The sequence below is a fragment of the Halictus rubicundus genome, chromosome 4 (assembly GCF_050948215.1).
Source record: "Halictus rubicundus isolate RS-2024b chromosome 4, iyHalRubi1_principal, whole genome shotgun sequence".
Classification (NCBI taxonomy): Eukaryota; Metazoa; Arthropoda; class Insecta; order Hymenoptera; family Halictidae; genus Halictus; species Halictus rubicundus.
Genome location: NC_135152.1, coordinates 21196762 through 21220082, shown reverse-complemented (window position 1 = coordinate 21220082; position 23321 = coordinate 21196762). Strand labels below are relative to the sequence as shown.

Sequence of the window (23321 nt, the reverse complement as noted above, 5' to 3'; positions counted from 1 at the left end):
GACGCGGGTGATTACGGGAAAGTGGATCTTTCGGTAATTAGTACGTCGAGGGACGTCGCAAACCCTGTCGTTCGCGGCTTTCTCAACTTTTGTTTTTAAACGAGATCCCCGGTGAAAGAAAAACGGGAGTATCTCAGGTCCTCCCGGTTATAAATAGTAATTGCAGAGGCTCTTTAGTCTGATTGCTCTAGAACCTCGATAGCGATCGACAGTCGAAAGGGCTCTAATTGCTCGAGTCTCGGGACGGGTCGTTATGCTTTTAATACCGGGTCGTTTAAAATAATTCTCTGTTAACTGGAGGGTTCAATTTTCTTGTAACAAGAGAGTTCACTTATATATTCCCGCAGAATAACACAGAAACCGAATAATTCCAAAAGGAGCCTTTTCATAAAACAGACGAGTACTTTGAATACCAATTTGTTGATAAAAAGTACTGAGAAAATACTGAGTAAATTAAACTAATTCTCTGGCAATTGGGCGATTCTGTTCTCCCGTGACAGGAAACTTACACCAATGGATAATCGAAATTCAAATCCAATCGGTTAATTGCAAGGGGACGTTGTTCGCACGAGACTGCGATTATTTAGAGAGCTAACTTTTGGCCAGCTGTTGGAGGAACAGGAGAACCTCGGAAATCCAGGATTTCATGGTCTTAACAGGGTCTTGGGTGGTTCGGGAATAACACTAGTCCAGTGACGTTCCCGGACCGTGTACTCAGTTTATTGTACCACAATCCCCTGGAGTGTGTTAGCGATACGCATCGAGTGCATTAACGAACGAGCCACGCTCTGCGATCGCATCTGCCGGCCCGCATCTACGTGCATCTTCCTCTGGCTTGCATCAAATACGCTCGTGACACGGTTATGTGCACGAGTGCGTCGCTTGTCTGACGGGCTTTGGAATTCTGTGGATTATTCAGCGTGAAAAGGTGAATAGCGACGGTTCAACGCGACACTGTACAGTATTGTCTGCAAGATGTTACACGTTGGCCAAATCGTGTTCGATGTTACTAGACTGTGAATCGTATGCATTCGGAATGGGAAATTTTCAACTGTGAAAGCATTAAACGAATTTAAAAATGTCAATGCATTATTTCCAGGGTATCGAAACGATCGATCCGTGAATCGATCGAAACGATTAATGTCACGCATCTGACAATGAATGTGACAAATGATTTATCATTATTTTCGCTTAGCTTGTGTTTCCTACGATTGTCTCAAATAGTTTTTATTTTGCATAAAGGTCTAGCAATTAGCAACCAGCCGCATAACGGCGAACAATTACACGGTTGCAGAAAAATAATATCAAATGACAGATTGATAATACAACATAATGGAAAATTAATATCCCCGACGAACGATTAATTTTTAATGGTAGTTTTTATCACTGTTTCGAAAGAATGCACCGCAGCCACGCATCCGACGAAGTATTACAAGTACGTGACGTTGCACGGGATCTGGGTTCGAGCAGTATTTGGCCAGCGTGGGCGGCTCAGGCGAGCAAAAGGCGTAATAAACGCTGAGTTGTCATCAGATACGCGGCACGGCTTATCAGGAGTCGATTAAACGGTCCAGCCGAAATTCGCGAGCGTCGGAGCCGAGGCTCGCGTGCACGGAAGAACCGCATTCTAATATTTTATAAACGAGACCGCGCCGGACGACACCGGGCTCGCGTGTAATTTAGCTAATTGCTCGGTGATAACGAAGGAGATTTATCGTTAATTAGACGTTTTCCGGCCGGTTATTTATTGCACCGTGGATTGCATCGCGCCGATGTGTTTCGGCTTGATTGCAATGGGAAACTTCGCGTAACGAGCGTTCGCTGAAAAATTAGTGGCTCTGTAATGGTGTGACCACGAATATTCTAACAGATTAACAGAGTGGAGCGAGGTAATAAATTATCTTGTCGATTTTACCTCGGTTCCTCGATATTCTCTGGATATAAAGCTCCCCTCAATGGACATGCAAATATACTTTGTTTGTTGGAATTATGCGAAACGCACTGTGGAGATCAGTACTCGAGATTCGGAGAACTGTGATTATAAATTTTCGGACTAAAAATATTTATTTTTAGGGAAAATTTCGGAATAAAAATCGAATTATAAATTTTGATTTCATTTGGCATTGTCCTCGAGGAAATACGATTTCGACTTGAAAAACGACTTATAAAAACTGACAAATAGTACTTTTATACTTTTGTACTTTTCGCACTTTGAAATTACCTTCTTCAGATTTGATTTTCACGAAAAGCAGCTTCAGCCGTGGCAGAGAAACTTCGAGCAGCAGTACCGCATAACTCTTCCCTAATGATAACCTCCGAATGCAACGATCACGTGGCAAGATAAGTAGTTTTAAGTGAAATTTACGAGGACAGCTCCCGCTTATCGACACCGGGCTCTGTATCGGCCCGGTGAAAATATCTCCCTTAATGCTCCCGCGGAATATGGGCCGAATAATAATTGGCGTGCGGGAAAGACGGGCGCGTAATTAATGCGAGATTCGGTATCGCGGTCCTCGTTTTCGGGAAATAATGCTCTCGAGGCCGTTGTCTCTCGCGCCGCGACGTGGGAGAAACCGGAACGGAACGGTGGCTATACTGCTGGAAATAAAATGGCACTAGCCGGAGTATCCAGGTCACCTTAAAGAGCACACGCCTAGCCGAACGGTTCGAGAAACGGCGAGGGTCACTGGAGCCTGTTCGATTCGACCGGGGAAAACCCGTTTCCACCCGAATCTTCCTAAGTCCATTCCATCGGCTGTGCTCGAAAGCTGCGCCACGATCTCGTAGACCTAACTTATAGGATTTCAGCTGGCCAAGAACCAGCCACCCACCTCAGGACAGTTCGGTCGCAACTGCTGATAACGGAATCCATTTAGAAACTATTAGACGAACTGCTCTCCGATTTGACGAGCTCGGATCAACCGGCAAACCTAATTCGCATCCCTGAACCTGCTTGCAGATAACGCCGAGAAACTCGAACCGACGCAACCGAATAATAAAGAAAACTTGTTCGTGCGTGCGTGCAGATTTTCTGATTCGAAAGTTCAAAAGAAAGCTACAGAGACCTACAAAGGCTGTTCCCATTAAAGTTGCATAAACATCCGCAGTCTAATCGTAATACACGCGGACGCACAACAAACGTATCACAAAGTTTAATGTTCGCGAGCTAGTTTTTTCCCTGGGATTTTCGCATTCTTTAATGTGGAAAACCTGTTACACAGATCTGTCGCGAGCAGAGAACGCACGTCAGTTCTAGTAAACGCGGTGAATGTTTTTGAAGAGCCGAGGAGAGCGGTTCAAATAGAATATAATATCGGGCAGAAAAACAGTAGCCGCGGTCTACGTTCTCGCCAGTTTTCTCCCGGGTTTTCCAGGTTCTAGGTCGGTCGTAAAATTTCTGAGGACCGGTGGACGCGGCTCAGAACGGGCGGGAAGTTGATTCCCCACGTAGGAAGGTAAAAACGATGCGATAAATCAGCCGGGAGGGGAGGGAACCCGAGGAAGAAAAGGTGAAGCCGGCCAGAAGGAGAATATCCTCCGCGAAAAATACGTTTCGTGTCACGGCGAAAGAATTATTGTAATGCAGCCGGTAACGTATCGTCGTCAGTATTCCATTCGGCGGGTAAAACGCAAACGATGAATGAGGCGAACGTGGCGATGCGTTCTGCGTTGTAAATAATGCAGCCCGTCGAACCCGATGCTGCGCGATAAGCAACTCTACATTCTGCACGCCTGCGGAGCTATTCGCTCGAATTAAATATTAAATTCGCGATTTCTCTTTCCCCTTCTTTAGAAATACCTTTTTCAGAGACGTGCAAAGAGTCAATTGGCAAAATTATAAGAAGCGAATAAAGTCTAATGGGAAATAAAAAGGGCCGCAATCGGTACCTTTGAAAAGAATTTCTGAACAAAAGTTCGATTAAATGCCGGGAATGAATCAATGGCGAGGAGATGGATCAGGAATTTTAACGGGGCACGATCGTTTCTAATCAATTTCTCATATTTCAGAATGTCTTATATTACATAATTAACAGTTAGCAGAATAATCGATCAATAGTCTCCGGTAACAGATCGACGTGTCAGGACGACTATGCAACCAACGATATTAAATGCTGCTCGAGGAAGTCATCAACATAAATACTCACAGTTGCTCTGGTTCAACGAGGATCGATCACTCCCTCCAGGAGACTGCGCGAAATCTCAATGGCGACATTACGATAAGCCCCGAAATGACAACCATTCATGATTCAGTGTTTCGCTGTTGAATGACTCAGTTTGGTCCCGTGACTAACCGGCAAGCACAGCGGCGGTGTGTCGGTCGGGTTCGAGGAAAAATGACCGCCTTCAGGTCCGTAACAGTGGGAATTCATCATTCGAGCCGGGCCAAGTGAAATGTGGCTCGAAAAAGCGCGATGGAGACCGACCATTAATACGAATCGACGAGTCTGACTTATATCCGCGGCTCGGACGACGCGACCATAAATCAAAAGCGTCGCCTATCCGCGTCATTGATCAAAGTGCAACAAAAAACCATCGCGTTCGTACTATTCACGTCAAGTCGGCTGTCTCGGAAAGGGATCAATAACGCGTTTCTATTTATCACGTCGCGTCGCGTCGGTTCAAGGTTAGTTCTCGTGGCTGATTAACGGCAAATGATCGTTCTAGGCATTTTTCGATCGAGTCGGGATTGCGACAGCCTGGCCTCCAACTTCCGGCGAACCGATCTCATCCGGCTTTAGAGAGAACTGCATTGTCCACGTGCTTCTGCAATCATCCACGTGATAACGTGGAGCTCGTCTTTACCGGCGATTCGATCTGTGCTACATCTAACGGAATTCGCCAAGACCCGTTGATCTCGAACCGCCATCTTTTAGAGGGTGTTGCAAACAAGATCCTATTTGTGGTAAGGATTGGTTTATGGGTTCAAGCACAGACGAGGTATAGAAGTAGACCAATCGCCTAATCTTTTTTTTTTGTCTCATGTCCGCTGGGCTCTAAAGCCCCCTTACTATTTCTGTGTCGGATCCTACCGTATCGGTCAGAATTAGTATTGTGGAACTAATATCACAGAGGAGATGTAGGAGTATGCCAGTCACCCTATGCTGTTTCGTGTCGCATGATACGAAATACCGACTATACCCAAATAGAACAGTTGTCACATAACTCATGAATCGGGAATATTAGTGAGAATCGAGTATCTTGCATACTCCCAATAATCATGCATACAAGTTACTACTTGCTCAAGACATGCTTTAAAAGTTACTCTGTATCTGGAGTACTATTAGCCATTTTTACTAGAAGAAATAGGTGACAAGATAGCCAAGGAGGTACTCGCGAGCATCATTGGTAAGAGGAATTCTTATAATCGTTAAACAAGCAGAGATAATAAATTTATCAGTGTACATTTATTCATGGTTTAAAAGTTATTCTGTACCTTAAGTTCTATCATCTATCTGTACTAAAAAATTAGGTGACAAGATGGTCAAGGGAGTGCTTGTCGACATCATTGGGGAAAGGAATTGTTATAAACATTTGTTTGGAACTATAGCGACGGAAGAAGGTATGGAAGTTGCGATAGGGAAGGACAGAGAGTAAGCGTGGACTGTACGGTATTAAATAATATATTATAACAGGAGGTGAGGTTTATACAAACGGCGAGATGATAAGGCGGTAGATTAAGCGAGCCAATGACGACGGGCAGCGGATTTGATATTTTGGAATATGGGAAGCGATGGCCCTCGCGTCAAGTATGCATGACACCAGACGTAAACAGAAAGTTTACGTCTGTGTTCGTTCACCCGGTCCCGGCCTCGAGCTCGACCGGCTGTGCTATTGTCAACGCCGAAACACGGTCGCACCGAGGCAGTGCTTATATGGATGCCATCAACTTTTTTCCTGTTAATCCACATAAGAACTGTGGTGGCCCGAAATGGTTTTTGCGTTACCGGAGTTACCGGTAATGCCTGCAATGATTTCGAACAACATTAAACAGCTAGAAATAATCAATTTAACAGTGAATCTCGTACGATAAATTAATGCGTGCGAATATTAAATTAATGCTTGTCGATATCATTGGCGGAAGGAACCGATATCAACATTAAATAGCCAGAAATAATAAATTTAACAGTGAATTTCGTACGATAAATTAACGCGTGCGAATATTCATGGCTTAAAAGTTATTCTGTATCTCGAGTTCTATAATTTATTATTACTAAATAATTAGTTGGCAAGATGGTCAAGGGAGTGCTTGTCGAGATCATTGGTGAGAGGAATTGTTATAAACATTAAACAGCCAGAAATAATAAATTTTACAGTGAATTGTATACGATAAATTACTGCGTGCAAATATTCGTGAATTAAAAGTTACTCTGTATTTCGAGTTCTATAATTTATTTTTACTAAATAATTAAATGGCAAGATGGTCAAGGGAGTGCTTATCGACATCATTGGCGAAAGGAATTGTTATAAACATTAAACAGCCAGAAATAATAAATTTATCAGTGAATTGTGTTCGATAAATTAATACGTGCGAATATTCATGGTTCAAAAGTTACTCTGTATTTCGAGTTCTATTAGGTATTTTTACTAAAAAATTAGATGGCAAGATGGTCAAGGGATTGCTTGTTGATACCATTACCAAAAGAAATTGTTATAAACATTAAACAGCCAGAAATAACAAATTTATCGATAATTACTATCACGGCGATCGAGATCTACCGAAATTCATTGGGGTGGGGGAGTTGCGCACCGCGTACCGCGCAACCGATCTCGGCGGCCGCGCTCAGTCAGTCAGTCGAGGTGCGCACTCAGGAGGGAGCGGAGGTGCTCCGGGACCAGAAGGGCGAAGGACCTTGGAGTTGACCAGAGGTTCTCCAGAGCTGCCCTGGCCCACCCTGACCACCCTGGCCTACCCTCGCATACCTTCGAGTGGACCAGGGATTCTCCAGAGCTGGAGTGGACATCACTGGTCAACCCTGGTCCACCTTAAGCTGGCTCGTGGTCGGCCAGCGGTTCCTGGAAGCCGTCTCCGCTCACCTTGATCAACTTTCAGCAGCTGGTAAGTAACAACACAAATATACATTTTCTGTTTTCGAATACGTGTTCATTCAACGAACGCCGTCAATTATTATTTCTGTATTTTTAATTCGAATCCGCTTCGGAATTTTTCACAAGTTTCTTTTCTTGAAATTACATTATATTATATTTTTGACATAAAATTATTACTCTGAAATTTTATTATATTATATTATAGTTTTGACATAAAATTGGTATTTTGAAATTATATTATGTTATATTATATTTTTGACATAAAATTCGTACTCTGAAATTATATTATATTATATTTTTAACATAAAATTGGTATTCCTCCGAGTGGAAGTCCCTCGGGGGCTCACTCACGGGCCGGGCCGTGGGTGAGTACGGGTATTAGCGAACCCGGGGCGACCCAAGCTTGAAGGTTGTTGCGTTCTAATTTGGCTATATTTATTTCTGATTAAAATTGTTCAACTTTCCAATTAAAAATTACTTCTGAACTTTCAAAAGTTCCTATTCTAAAATTTATGTATGTGATTTAAAATTAGTATTCCTCCGCATGGAGGTCCCTCCGGGGCTCACTCACGGGCCGGGCCCGTGGGTGAGTACGGGTATTAGCGAACCCGGGGCGACCTAGCCTTTATGTCGTTGCGTCCCAATTTCGCTAGGTGTATTTTTGATTGGTATTGTCCATCTTTCCGATTGAATATTCACTTCTAAACTTTCAAAAGTACCTCTTGTAAAATTTATATATATGGTTTAAAATTGGTATTCCTCCGAACGGAGGTCCCTCAGGGCCTCACTCACGGGCCGGGCCGTGGGTGAGTACGGGTATTGGCGAACCCGTGGCGACCCTAGCCTTTATGTTGTTGCGTCCCAATTTCGTTTGATTTATATTCGATTGGAATTGTTCATCTTTCCAATTGAAATTTATTTCTGAACTTTCAAAAGTTCTTATTCTAAAATTTATATGTCTGGTTTTAAATTGGTATTCCTCCGAACGGAGGTCCCTCAGGGACTCACTGCTGTGGGTGAGTACGGGTATTGGCGAACCCGGGGCGCCCCGAAGCGCCACCTCAGTAGATGGAAGTTCTGACTTCATCTACTCTTAGTTTCTTGTCGGGTAGGCCGTACTTGTGTACGGGGTTGGTTTGGCTCTCGTGAGCCGTTAGATTCGCACTCTTGTGCATGTTAGGTAGGCCGTACTCGTGTACGGGGTTAGCTTGGCTCTCGTGAGCTGGTGTTAGGTTTGGCTCTCGTGAGCTGGTAGATTTGCACTCGTGTGCATGTTAGGTAGGCCGTACTCGTGTACGGGGTTAGCTTGGCTCTCGTGAGCCGGTTAGATTCGCACTCTTGTGCATATTAGGTAGGCCGTACTCGTGTACGGGGTTAGCTTGGCTCTTGTGAGCTGGTAGATTTGCACTCGTGTGCATGTTAGGTAGGCCGTACTCGTGTACGGGGTCATCGTTTTGTCTTTATTTCATCGTCTTCTTATACTTCGTTGTTCCTCCATTGTTTTGTGTCTAATCATTACTAATCTGTTTCAGATTGAGTACAACAGTTGCAGACATTTATCATCGAACGAAGACAACGCATCGTACGAAGACTCGTTTCTTCTTCGATTACTTCTGTGTTCCTCCATTTTGTGTCTAATTATTATTAGTCTGTTTCAGTTAAATCGCAACAGTTCAGCATGATCATCGTCGAACGAAGACAACGAATAGTAAGAAGACTTCACAGTATTTATAAGTTCGTATTAGGTCTCGAGCAATTATTGTGTTAGATTCACTTTGTTAGTTTCGCTTGTTGATTTGGGTCACAGCCTTCTGCTGTGACCAGTTGGTAGCGTCACCCTCGAACCAGAGGCTACTACTCTGGTTCGCTTCTTTCATTTTTCTTTCTCGTAAATCTGAGCCTTCTGCTCCATTTTTATTTTCTCTGGAATTGTTCAGAGGCTTGTCAGATTTAGTTTTTTTTTTGGCTCACAATAATTGCTCGATTCGAGTGCGTGCGTTAGTTATTAAGCTTGTTTATTAGTATTGTATAAATGTCGAGTAATTATTGCCGTAACTTCACTTTGCTCGGCTCGATTTTTGATTCCGACACAGCCTTATGCTGTGTCGGACCTTGCTTGTATGTACCAGACCGGTCGGTACCGGTGCTCGGCGTAGATCCATTGAGAGGGATGTTCGAGAGACCTGTTCACTCGTGTAAAATCCTCCCTGCCGTAAGTCCACCCGAGTCGCCTCAACGCTAGTCGTTGCCTGGCGACAGGTGGGTGGGGGAAACTTAGGGTATCGTTTGAACGTTTCTCTCGACCATCGCTCTTCGTGAGGACACGCCGGTTATCGGTGCTGGCTGGAGTTGGTTCTGCAAGCACTGTACGCGTCGCGTCACCCTTGAACCAGAGCCTTCTGCTCTGGTTCGGTTTTGTTTCTCTCGTTGAAAGAATCAGAGCCTTCTGCCTGATTCGCTTTTGATTCCTCGTGGATCGGAGACTTCTTCTCCGACTCACACCTTTTTCTCCGCAATAATTACTCGACATACGCTGCTAGATTTAGTTTGTAAAACTCGAAAGCGTCGTTGTAAGAAAGGGAGTCAGAAGGAAGCGTATTGAATTCCTTCTGGCTTCCTTTCGGGTCTCTTGTGCAGCAACCTCCTCGTGGTGAGACCCGGGCAATCGATAATATTCTCTAATTGTTAGATCTTCTATTATCTTACAAATAGAGAATAATATCGAGCTAATAGCTGCTTATTTATAATTTGCGACAACATTGTAAAATAGAGTTTAAGACTTGCTAATTATAAAAATATTCGACATTTGCAACATCTAACAGAAATTCGTTGAAATCTATGGCTCTGGAATCGCCGTCTCTTAGGGGATAGTGCAAACAAGATCCCTTTGATGGTAAGTGGTGCAGGTTAAGGGATGAAATACTGTCGGTAACACAGTGGTACGGATGGTAACTCGTGTGCTCCACGATCGATGTATCAATAATAATTATTGTTTTAATAAAATCATCAAAAATAATTTAATTGTTGAAATCATTCTAAAGTTTCTTCTCTTAGATCACTGGTTTAAAATGTTTGGTTCGTGAAAAGAATTTCAGAAAATTTAAGTTGTGAAAGACAGCGAATAATGCTGCAAATAAATGATAGTATTGTAGAAAGGTTTATCGCAGGTTTAAGCGTATTGTTAAGTAATGAAATTTTGCTGGTTTATGGATTTAGCAGTCGGTAAAGCTGGAATACAGCAGACTGTTGCCGACTCTCTGTGTCGATTTTCTACATGTTTGGCAGAATATAAGGTAGATGGCGAACGTAGTGAAGGTTGCCGAGCATGCGTCGCTACACATGCGGTGAAACATACTCGAATTTAAACTTTTACTTAGTTGAAAGCGAAAAAGAAAGAAAACTTATTATTGTATTATAATTTTCATTTAGTTTTCCCAGATCGTTTGAAGATATACAGCTGTAAAATAATGTATTACTAGCTATTGCTATTTAAAGCTTTAAAATATGTATTTTGGTTGGCCACATAGAGGTGAAATATACTCTAACATTTCTCCGTCATAAATTATTGAACGTCTCACCCGATTATTATCTTATTTAAGGTAAAACTTTTCCTTCATTAGATGCTAAAGAAACTAGAAATGTATGTTCTCTGTACACAAGGAATCTGCAACTTTTTCAAGTAAAAAGCAAAATTGTATAAAAATATCGATCCTCCAGTATTCGAGTAAATGGAGCTCGCCCCAATCTAAAAACCCAAAGACACTATCCTTTGTACACTTAACAGTAGCCTGCTGATCTTTATGCAAAAAAATTTCCTGGTACTAATTTCCAAAAATAAGAGCCAAATAGACCTTTGTTTCTTCTTTCAATATTTCTAGTACATTAAAATAAATATATTGAAATTTTTGTATTTTTGAAATCTTTCTAGTATTTTATATTTTACCTCCTGATTTTCCCTATAAACACATAAAAATCCGCAGTCTACTTATTAGTAAACATAGTTCCTGTTGCTATTAACAAGACTGTTGCTTTGTTGCATGAAACAACTGTCGCTCATGAAAATAATTTAAGCTGTTCGAGGATCCCAAGAGAGTTAAGCAGGTGTGGAAGTATAAAAATTTCCTCAATTTTTCTTCTGTTACATTGTTTCAACCGGTGCAGCAGAGAGTGAAACTCAATAGATATTGTGCATGGTGCGGAATAGGTTCTTCCGGTTACTTTCAATTACAAGGAGCAAATAAATCAGGGACTCTTACCTTATTGAGCGTTTCGTGACTAGTTAAGTGCTGGCTGCCGTCAGGATGAAGGATGCGATCGACCGAATTCGGTCTAGGAACTCCGTCCAACTGTCCAGCCTCTTTCAGCTGGGGTGGCGACGGTGGGGGCGGCAATTGTTCTTCAACTCCGCCAGTGTATCGCGTTTTCTGCAATTACAGAATCCCGCTACTAAACTACTCCACCCGTAACCATTATCTAATACTTAAAATTCCTTTCGGATCCACACTTCCGGTCAAAGAGGTTGTACACGTGTGCCAGCATTGGATTTTCAAGAATAGATTCTGTTGCTATAGCGTACAGGATGTTTCCGATCTTTTGGTACAGAAATGGGTTGACTTTACAGAAAGATGTAACTTGAAAATATAGAATAAGCGTTTTTTTAAATAACACTTTGTTTTCGAGAAAATGGGGTTTGAGAGTTCGTCAGGTTTTCACGCGTTAGTCTTTACAATAAGTAGAATTGGTGGGCCATGACCAGACGCATCAACCTAACGTGAATATTTTATAGTAATATTTAATTGCGAAAGTTGAGACTCGTTGTGATTATGAAATCTGAAATTAACAAAAATTGGAAAATACTTTACAATCCTCTTCATTCTTTGAAAAATAAATTGTGAAACTTTGTTTCCTTAATTCCAAAATTCGGTGAACTTGTTCATTGTTTAATTGTCCTCCGTGTTCCACGATTTTAATGAATATTAATAATCTGAGATTGACAATCTACACAACACTATACCGGAATAACTAAAAATCCAGAACGCTAAGAAATCTAAATGAAAATTCCATTCATTTCTTTAATTAACTTTCACAATGAAATATCACATCACCAAAAGTGAATGGTGTCTATATACAATCTTCTCACAATGCTGAATGTATCACTGAGAACCTAATGACAGCACACGTCCGTTATGTTTATTCAAGAATGAAAAGCACCACCGTCACTTGCGTCACCAACCGTTTGAATCGGCAGAAAAATGGAGTGAAAAAACGGGACAGAAAAGAAAAAAGAATAAATTAATCGAAATGACGAATATTATTCGGAATAACGCGCACGCTTACCAACAGGGTCGTACGGTTAACGGACAATTTATCGCGTTTTCGTTTCTCCGCAGTGGCGTGCAGAATTAGAGGACTGGCTTCGTTCGGGCCGATTTTCGGCACGTTCAAAAAGATCATTTCACGTGGGGCTCGTCGACGAACCAGAAGAAATCGATCAGAGGGCGGGGGTGGGGGCCTGTATACACCAGTGTTCAGCACGGTTTCGACTGGCTGCCCTCAGCCCCGACCGACGCGACGCACTGGTTGCATCAGGTTTCGATATCGCCGACGCTCCGACTTTCACCGGCTAATCTCTCGGAATCCTGGATTTCATTTCATTATCGCGACCCCGCGGGGCTTCTGGATACGACGGGCTCTATCGAGAAGCTCGGCTGTTCTATCAATGATCGAGGCGAACGTTTATTGAAACCTTTCCGTTTCAACCGGCTGTTCACATCCGCGCGAATAAACAGCGACGCGTATGTTGCTCCCGAATCCCGATCTTTCTTCGCTACTTTCCTCCGGGATCAGTCTCGAGTACAATCGAGTTCGAAAAAAAAATATATATTACACCTCCTGGCCAAAAAAGTCGGCTTTTTAATTGCACCCGTAGGCTCATCCGTGCGAGAATTGAGAACGTTTCAAACTACCTTCTTTTTTAGCATTAGTATTTTAAATCGCATGGAATTTTTCCCCATTCTCGAAAACGAGCTATAAAGCGAGTAATTACCCATTTCGAGCTGCAGTACCTTCCAATTGTTCCGTATGAAAAAAAATTTGTTACAACTCGGTCAACACTGCAGTGACAAATTCGCAATATTTTTCAAGCCGGATAAAGGGGCGCGATCGGATGAAATAAATCGGCGATACTTCCTATTCGGCTGGTCGTTTAGTCAATTTTTCAGCGCTTTAACGCAGTCCCACTGGTAAATGAACTACACGTTGATCTACGCGCACGGATCGTACAAATAAACGGCGGCTTCCTGCTTTCCAAACGAATTTAGCCAACGGCACGGCGCGAAATTTCGAAACGCTTTAAATCCGTCAACGTTGCGCCTCGAAACATGGCAATTCGTAGTAAAGCGTTCCGGTACGTTTCGAGAGTTTCTGGCCTTTTTCCCATGGCGGCACGAACCGCTTTGAACATTTCTCGTTAAGTGCCATTTAAAAATAAATTACTTCAAATTTTGCCACTCGGTCTGGATTTACCGACAACTGTGACGCTGCGACAACTCGAACTCGTAAATTTAAAAGTGAACCGATACATCGAAAAAGAAAAAGAAATATTGCTCGAAAACTTCTTAGAGAGTGTCCTTATTGCCACTAGCAGAAAATATTATATATATATGACTAGACTGCGGATTTGATGCATTCATGACAGAAATTGACACGTCAAATATAAGATTGAAAAGCTATTAGAAAATATAATTTTATTTTACTTCAGTCCCTTATAATAGGACAATATTCATTTTGCAGAAACATCCACAGTCTATATATGATTGTTGAAAGAGTTATTCGAGCACTTATTAAAAACGGAGAAAAATATTAAATACGACTGTTGGAAGAATTATTTCAGTGTTTGCTAGACCTAGGTTGCTCGCGGAGGGTTAATACACGATTATGAAAATAATTATAATTGAAAAATGGAAGGTAGATTCGGCCATGAAATAAAAATTCGGTCCAACGACCAACTCGGACTTTCTGTCCGAAGATTTATAGCGATATCACAGGATGGTCCCCGTGTTTCTCTGTCCCTGTGTTCCTTTTGTGTTTTCACGGTGTCACGTTGCGTGGAGATTTTTTTGAAAACTGTTTGCCCGTTCGATCCATAGGTTAGCAACGCGGCGTTCAAGTGGAAATGTATCATCGAAGTGAAAGAAACTCACGCGATGCCAACAGCATCCGCAAATGTCGCTCGATCGTTTCGAATCGCGCGGAACCGCGTTACGATTACCGCTACCGCGCTCTGCGGATCGACAGGTCCTCTTTGTTCTTCGTTTGCGCACTTTGATGGGTACCCCGTACATGTAGTCGCTGAAGCGTCGCCGTGAATGACGCACGATAGACACCCAGTCGATCATTGTTTCCTCGTGTCGAATCGCGCTCTCCTCGTACACACCGGTTCAGTTCGCGTCGCTGACTTTTAACCTCGCGTCACCTGACTGTACGTAATTTCTTCCATTCTAATACGTCCACGGCACAGTCACACACCTTGCGCAAAAACTCTTTCGTCCGAGACGGAGCCGGTCACTTTTTTTCCAGACAAACCAATTTTTATATCATTAACAGAACCACTATCTTATCATTCACAGGAAATATCAAATTATTCATTTTAGAATTCATCCCGATGCATTTTTGCCAGAATTTTTTCAAGCATTTCATTTGCAGAAAATTTCTCGTACTCAACAAATGTTTTCAGTTCAATTCACACAGTTATTATTATCACGGTGATGTTTAGAAAAATAATCTACGACCAAACTGAATGTTGAATCGTTAAGTTTTTCGTTGGCAGAGAATTCCTGTCTTTTGTAACAAAATTTTTTGAATTGTTAGGATTTTGTACTGCCGCTTTTTTTCACAGAAACGGCTAATGGAATTTGTCTTTGCAGGCAGTGACAGTTCGACGTTTCCTTAGCGCGAACGTAATTCAGTTCCTCGTAGCAGTTGGCGAGGGAACACCCAGCGAAATACTTTTGCCATAATCAGGCGCCGGCTTCCGTATCCCACTTTGCTCTTGACTGTCCACACACATCCCAGGGAGCCGTGCGGAATATATATATATATATATATATATATATATATATATATCCGCGTGCGACTTTAGAACTCCACAGGATTGTTTCCCCGATACAAGATAAATCATCGGGTCTCGCAGCTGTCGCAGTCGAACGTGCAATTTTCTTCGAGTCACACCGTTACCCGCTTTCCGAAAACATTTGAACCGCACGTTCCCCGGAGATCATTCCGCGAGAATCTGCCACCCTTTCTTCCGAAACGTCCGACCCTTGAAAAGTTAACCTGTCCTGGCATCGGCGAAAATTTCTCCCTCTGCTCGCACTACTCGCTGCACTGATTTTTCCGACAGCGTCGTCGTGGTCTTCGTGAGTCGTAACCTCCGACTTCAGAATATTTATTCGATGTACGATGAAGTCGCAGCACTCGTCGAAGAGAAAGTTTTCTTGAATACTTCGGACGCTCTCGTGCGAAAGTATTTGGTCGTGGTAGTCTTGGAATTCGTGTATTTGTGGATAATAAAGATTAATGATGTTTGCATTTCCTTGTCTATTACTTTAAATACGTATATTAGGTATGTGCAAAAGTTTTAGTCTTGTCCAATCGTTCCTGCACAATGACTAGACCGTGAATCTTTATGCAATTTCTTACTTTCACAACTTATGCCTTAAACATTGAACTGAGCGAATAATTTTCTCCGCTGGTTAGAAGATGCATTGCAGCAGAACTAAACTAAAAACGCTATTACTTTTTGGTAACACAAATGCGATCCTCAGTCTAGCAATGACTTACAATTACAATGGTTGCAATCCTCCACCTTTTTATGCAATTTTTTATCGATTTGTCCAAACAACCAACATCACTAAAACATCTACATCCACCTAAAGCATTACGTTAAACGCCACCAAAAGAATGTTCTCGTTATTTTCATCGACACCTTGTCTCGATCTAGCGTATCCAGCAACAAGATTCTCTCGAACAAGAACAAGTACTGCTTCCTCGCTGTTCAATGTAGTCGTGAAAACAGAAGAATCGCATAACAGCATGCTATACCATCGATTCACGGAAAACGGTAGAACTTTACGATCGGGCGAACAATTCCCAGCGCACACGCGAACATTTCGAGTTTCCGAGTCGGCGATACTTGCGAACCGAGCACTCGCTTGTCACTCCGAACTTACAGCTTGCATCAAGGGTAGCAGGCGACGGGCCGAACACCGCGTAAGCCAATCGCAGCGAATCCCGATCGAAGTCAAGAAACTCGAGAAGAAACCCCGTATCGCGAGGGGTGGATCATAAAAGAAAAAAAAGAAAGGCTGGAGCGGCCCGTCAGAAGGAAGCTCGTAGAAAAGACAGAGAGAGAGGGAGAGAGAGGAAACAACGGCGGCAATATCCGTGGACGATTCCGCGAGATGTTTCTCGCCAGATAAAAGAGGCAGGGGTAAAGAATGAAATTCGACGGCGGGCACGGCGACGCTCGTACCTTGACGCTAATGGAAGAAAAATGTTTCGTATTCCGGCAGGGATCGACGCTCTTTGCCGGATACTCCTCCTTCGAGCAAAATTGGCCCTTCCGACCTTAACTGTTCTTAATGTAGAGGAAAGAGGACAATCTTTGGCTCCTCTAATTTTTGTAATCTTCCCACTGTTTAAATTCCTCCTAGGCTGACCTGTCCCATGAACGAACACAATTCGTATCCAACCATCACAGATGTCTCGCTGAAGGAAACTACTTCTTTTGAAAACCTAGCCGCCACTACATTCATTTATTTAGCTGTTGTTCGAACGACATCCCACTTATGAAGCAGCGAAAATGTTATTGGAATTTCACGGGTGCAAATTAACCGAGCATCGATTTGAAAAAGTTGATTTTTCATCAAAATGTGAAATTCTTCGATCCGCGGACCACCGTGTTCGGCGGAGGGTAGGGACGGAGAGCCCGCGAAAATATTTGAGTGTTTCCAAGAATATCAAACGACGACGGTAAATTATTTACCGCGGACTCGCGGAAAGAAAATAGGTCTGGTTACAAGAGCGTTGCCGCGCGAGTTTCCGAGCCGGCCGCTGGTCTTTTGCGGGTTCAAATTAGATTTCGTTTGGAAAAACACGCGCCCCCCGTCGCCAACGGGAACTTTTGTCTGTTGTGTTTCGATGCCGCAGAGAAGCGGCGAAACTTCGCCCGGGAATCTCTCGAAGAGGAATCTACGTTCACTTGCCGGATGAAATAGCTCTTTGGGGAACCGCCAACCGAAAAATGGTACTTTCGACCGGAAACTCGTCGGTGTGCAGCTAAGCAAGCTGCGACGATGAAATTTTTATATTTCCTGGAGTTTGTTGTGGCGGCGAGCTCCGAGTCAAACTATTCAAAGAGGAACGTTAACGCAGGGAAGTCTTCTGCCTTTTCGATCTAGTTACGTTTAATGAAATAGCTGAGCAATATTGTTCAAGAAGGAATAGACACTTGTTGATTGTCTTCAAACGCTTAGCAAGAGTAGCGAGGACGTACGACGCGATGGTTTTTACCATTATTGTGTAATAAGATTTGTACCATCATCCGTTCCTCCAAGTCTTCATAATTAAACGTAATATATCATTTTCACGATTCCACGGCTACAAATAACAACGTGAAACATTGATTTAACTTTCTCAACGCAAAGTTCGTGAATGAAATCGTCGCTGATGCTGATAGCAAAGGCATTGAGTTTCGGAATATAATGAAATTAACAAGTCTTGGTGGAGACTTTATGGTCCGTTCGGTGATGAGAAGGGACGGCAACCCTCGGCAGATTCCATGGGGCCACGGCCATGGCAAACTGTTCACCCGTGTTCGTTTTTGCCAAACAACCGATTTGACGTCCAAAGCAAACAGGAGGGTCTGTCAAGGTCGGCTATTCGCGTCAATTAATGGCTGCACCTTTTCCGTCGTTGTCGCCACGTGTTTATCGTTTTATCGAATTTCCTCGACGAAAACGGACGCACTGTCCAAGCGAGACAATCGCCGGAAAACTCGACTGATCTTAGCAAAGCAATCCGAAATATTCGACTGGTAAAGGCTTGATGTATTGGACGGCGGCTGTCGGTAACACTCGCGTTTCGTATCGACCCTTCCCGCGTCCTCCTCTTCTTCCTGTACCGTTCTCCTCTTTCCCGGATGTTCCTTTTTGTTTCCGGTGCGTGCGAGTCGTTGGGGGGTCACGCGCGCGGACGCACAACGACAAGTCGCGCGAAAGTAGATACACGAAGTGACGACGGAGTTCCGAGGATAGGATGAAGCCTCTACCTCGAAGGGATGGACGCCGGCGTCGGTACTGTCGTAAGAACGTCTCGATGTTGGTGGCCGCTTGTCCCGACGCTCCTACCAAGGCGTCGTGGTCTAATTCCGACACGCTTCTTCCCGTCGGAACGGCCCGACGATGTTTGGCCAGCACACGCCGCACGTACTGCCGCGTCAATGTCGAAAACAAACGTATTCCCGCACGTGTCCCAGCTCCGTAGTCGACGTCGCGCGACAAACGACGTACTAATTCCGACACGAAATCGAAACAAACCTATTCCTGCCCTTCGTTAGCCACGGAAAGGCTGCGGTGGATGAAACCTTGACTTCCTGTTCCGTGGAAAGCAAACAGTGGCTAGAATGATGGAGCGGCAACGTAGCCTCCTTCTAATTTTTCATATCACAACAAAGACACTTAACGGAGTACGATATAATTTTTCGCTGGATTTAGGTGTGGGGAAACAAATTTACCCTAAATATTGTTTCTGCTAATAAGAGGCGCGCTAATAATAATCACACTGTTGTGCGAGGGAATATACTCGACAAAAATAATAATAAGCGCTCTCGTCAAGCGACAACAACAAAATAATTTCGTATTGAAATTGAAAGAAGATGACCAAAACCATGACCATGAAGAAAGCTAAATTCTATGAATATCCTTCTATTGGACGATCGCAAAAATTTGTAGGAAAGAAGTCCATCGGATAGTAAAACGTCGGGATACGCATTGCAAATAAAACGGCGGTGGTTGTATAATTGATTAACAAATCTGTTCTTGAAACTGCTTCTGTTCTAGCTTATTGAAAAATCCGAGTGTGCCCATGGTTTCTCGGATGACGTCGCGAACAAACGTGAATCACCGGCAGAAGTGGATCGAAATAGTTAGTTTAAGAGAGCAATGATTTCCCAGCGAATGCTGCCGTCAAGAATCGGACAAGTAACAGACGCATGGCCTCCAAACAGCTGTCGAAAATCGCGGACGCGTGTTCTCGTTCGAGACCGATATCTGCATAGTTTCAACATCGGCCCCTCGAACATTCCATTACATTTTCGCAGAAACTTGTTTAATATGGCTCGCGGGCGATAACTTGACGGTAACAAGTCGCGACGATATAAATATTCAGAGACAATAGAGACGTCACGGAGCTGGAGATCGATGCCCGGCGAGATTGTCTTGGCCCGGGGAATTTCTCTGAAAATTTACGTGCCGGTCTGATTAAGCGGCCGCTTAATTAAACTTCGCGCCGCGCCGTGAGAATGGCAGCCAGTGCGGCGGTTCAATGCCATAGAATTGAACGACATTGTATTAGGAGCTATTTATATTCCTCGCCGTGGAAAATGTTTCTATTAATTCGGTAACAAACACGGATGGATCGTGAGGTTTGCTCGTATGAATATTACCGCGATCGCGAACGTGTTTTAAAAGTTTTACACAAGTTTCCGCGGACCTCCCGCTGAAATCTGTTCGCGACGTGTTAACAACGGGAAATATTTGTCTACGCTCGCGTGACTGAAAGTTGTCGGGAAACAGGTGAGGTTGCATAATAGTTGTGCTACTAACATTTTTCTGAAAAAAGTTTCTTAGCTAATCTGGTGACAAAGGAACAATATTTTTGAATCTTCTTAAGAAACAGTTGTTGAAGTTTTAATATGAATAATGTGTATATCTTTGAGAAAGTATACAACATATAACACAAATTCTTTGTAAAATTTAAGTCTTGAGTCCACTCAGACTCTAGAATCTATTAAATATGTGTGTTATTAATTTCCTCTGAGCCGAAATAAAATCCTATTTTGTTGTTGTTTACGTAATAGAATACATAGGAGAATAAATGTAGATTATCTTCTTCTGAAAAGTTATGACCGACAAAGATGTTCTAACCACTGTAACCGTAAAATAAATTGCAAGGGGTTAATGAATCAGGAATAATGGGTCTGCGGTTTCCCGATGCTAAAAAATTAAATAGCTAAACGAGAATGGTAATTTTCCTGTTGGCAGGTGAAATCGAATGAAATAATATTATAACGAGCGCGACCATAGTTCCAGCACTTATACAAAAGCCGCGGAACGGCATTGATTATGCCAATACGATGATTACTGGTACAATTTCGAAATTGGCTGACCACGGGCGGCGCTCTCTCACCGTTATGCACGAAATTGTCGAATTTGCGGAGCATATCAGCATTAATGGACGAAATACCGGATGCACGTGAAAGTGGATTTTTACAACCGGTATAAAAGCAAGTTAAAACCCTGGCAAATCGTCGTCTGCCGTATCCTGTTGTTTCAAAATAACGGACCCGTTTTCATTGCGGTCCGAATGGTGCGAAGACGAAGAAGAAGAACGGCGATAACGATTTTCTCCAAGTGAACCGGTCGAGATCGTCGCACAATACATTTCATTCTGTATCCGAAGCACAGCAGGATTCGGCAAAGAAAGAAGTCGAAAGATAACAGCGAGCGTGAGTTGTATATAGGTTCAAGATAAAGCACCCTTCCTTTTTTCTGGTTTGTTCGTCACGGAAATGAGGAAGCAAAAAGGGAGGAAAGGAAACCAGACTTCCGGAAAATTGCCGTTTATACTGGATGCAAACAAATTAATCTTTGCCTTTGTCGCCGGGGCGAGGATCATTGAAATGAGATTTTTCGGTTAAAAAACTTTTTGTCGCGGAGTGCATCGTTTTGAGATAAAAATCGATTGTTGCTATGTCTGCCGGTAAGAAAGAATCAGTGGCTGATAATTTATCGACAGACGTCTGAAGTAAGAAGGAAATATTAGCTCAAACGAGGTATAAGAAAAGACATAACACCCTTAGGGGCGTTCGTGTCTCGGGTCTGTCTTACCGACAGGGAAGGGCAGGAAGGGGTAGAGGGGAAGGGATCTACAGAAGGGAAAAGTAGGAGATAATCTGGGGTAGGTAAAAGGAGGAAGTGTATGAGGAGATCTAGGGAATGAAGAGTAAAAACATAAAGGGATCTAGGGAAGGGGAAAGAAAAATATGAGGGGATCTAGGAAGGGGTAGGCTAGGCATGCAGGAGATCTAGGGAAGGGAAAGGAAGGTTTGATGGGATCTAGGGTAGGGAAGGGAAGGTGAGAATCTGGGCAAGGTTAAGAGATAATGTAGGGCCGGAAAGGTCCTAGGGAAAGTGATAGAAAAGAAAGATGAAGGACAAAGAAACTGAGGAAGAGGGATGGGAAGGTGGGAAACGAAAAAATACATTCGGTTACTCCTATACTTTGTCTGTACAAAAATAGACCGAACTACTTATGGATTTTCGTAGCCCAAAGTTGTCTGCCTTACCGACTTACAAATTGACTACAGCGACCTCTTATCACGGATGATAGTAAGTTCGAGAACTATTCACTGAACCATAGACAAGGTATTATGCTACTAACCCATTTAGGGCGTTTTTACAATCGGACAGGTGTGAATCTACATAAAAAGATGAACAATCTACAATCATATTTGTCAAATAAAATTTCATTTTCAAGAAAATCAATTTTGAAAAGTCGTCGAGTAGAATCGGTACGTCATGATCAGACGTACTAGCCGGTTCATCTCCAGTAGCACGTTCCTACTATATTACATTAATAATAGTAGTCAAAAATTTAGAATCGAATCTTTTCAGCAAACATACTTTTGCAGACATCGGTTCACGCTATCATGATCGCAGAAATTCTGATGATTTCGCCCCTTGGAGGTCCCTTGATGTTCTCGGAGATCTACAAGGTCTTTCTCTCAACAGTCTTGATGGTCCCATGAAGTCCTTTGCTCCCTTTCCATCATCCCTTATTCACCCTTATCTTCACCCTTACCAGGATCTTCCTGGCCCCTTCCCTTTAGGGTAATGTAATGATGAGATCCTTGGGATCTCAAGAAGTCCTCGCTAGACTTTAGAGACCTCTAAGACCTCTTGCCTTTTATTGCCCCTTAAAAGACTTGAAACGCTAAGGTAACTATAATTAATTCAAGATAAACTAAAAGAAAATTAAAATTAATCAAGACCCATACGTGTTCTGCGTATGCGACTCTTTTTGTTTCACTTTTATAAGATCAACATTGCTGATATAATCTGCCTGCTAGAAAATTAGAGATTAGAATTTAGATTATACCCAACGTTATTCGAGGGATAAATAGTATTGTCGGGAGTCAAAAGTAATCCAAGTCTATTTGTATCTGTTCTTGTGTTTCACCTGAGGTCGGTAAAACAGAACTCGTACTAGCAGTAGTTTAAGTTTGCAGGAATCTGACAGGTACCCTTGTTTTCAATCGAGCACCATAATTGTCTAAATAGATCTAGACAATACGGTGATTGTGTTTTCATTCCTCGATTTAGTCTGGTCTTAATTCAGTAAGTTGTTTCGACAACAAATCAGACAAAGACAGATCAAATAGAATACGAACCTGAGTTTCGTCTACGTGGTGCGGAACGTCAGGACTGACCGACCTGCGGCCATAAATGTTCGACAGTGTCTGGTTCACCGGGAAAGCTGGACCACCCTGCAATAATCACATGATCTGAAAACGGTCCTTAATCGTCTCGCTGGAAGAAAATGATACGTGTTTCCTATAAACTCGTGCAAAATATATCCGTAGCCCGACCAAACTTGTACAATTATCACTGAATTACTCGAAACGACTTCATCCTCAACTTCACTCTCTTTCGCAAACAGTTCTACTCCCAACGCTATTAAACTATCACCGTACTCGTTTCGCAGAGTCAAAATCCTCGGTCGCAGATCGAAGAACGAAAAACTCCGGGGTGGGAAGGGGGTGGGAATCGAATAATCAGCGACGTTAACTATTCCATCAGCCGGAACGAGCGCTTAACCGGACAATTTGCAATTTTCCGAACGACATTACAAACACCGCGAATTCGCCCATTGGATCGGCCGCATCGCGTCGCGCAAACGAGGGAAAGATTTAATTTCTGGATCAATTAGCTATT

At 42.9% G+C, this 23321-nt stretch overlaps 1 protein-coding gene across 18 annotated transcripts in view; it reads right to left on the bottom strand.

The window, feature by feature from the left end:
• The window catches only part of Dlg1 (MAGUK family member discs large 1), a 797939-nt gene that overhangs the window by 262141 nt on the left and 512477 nt on the right, over window positions 1–23321 (bottom strand). For 15 of the 18 annotated variants that reach the window (XM_076787382.1, XM_076787375.1, XM_076787389.1 and 12 more), the window contains 2 exons: window positions 22778–22873; window positions 11304–11471 (listed from right to left, as the gene is read on the bottom strand). In XM_076787382.1, the coding sequence (XP_076643497.1) occupies window positions 11304–11471; window positions 22778–22873 (264 nt within the window). The remainder of the gene's footprint in view (window positions 1–11303; window positions 11472–22777; window positions 22874–23321) is intronic. The other 3 variants (XM_076787390.1, XM_076787392.1, XM_076787393.1) reach the window with 1 other exon arrangement.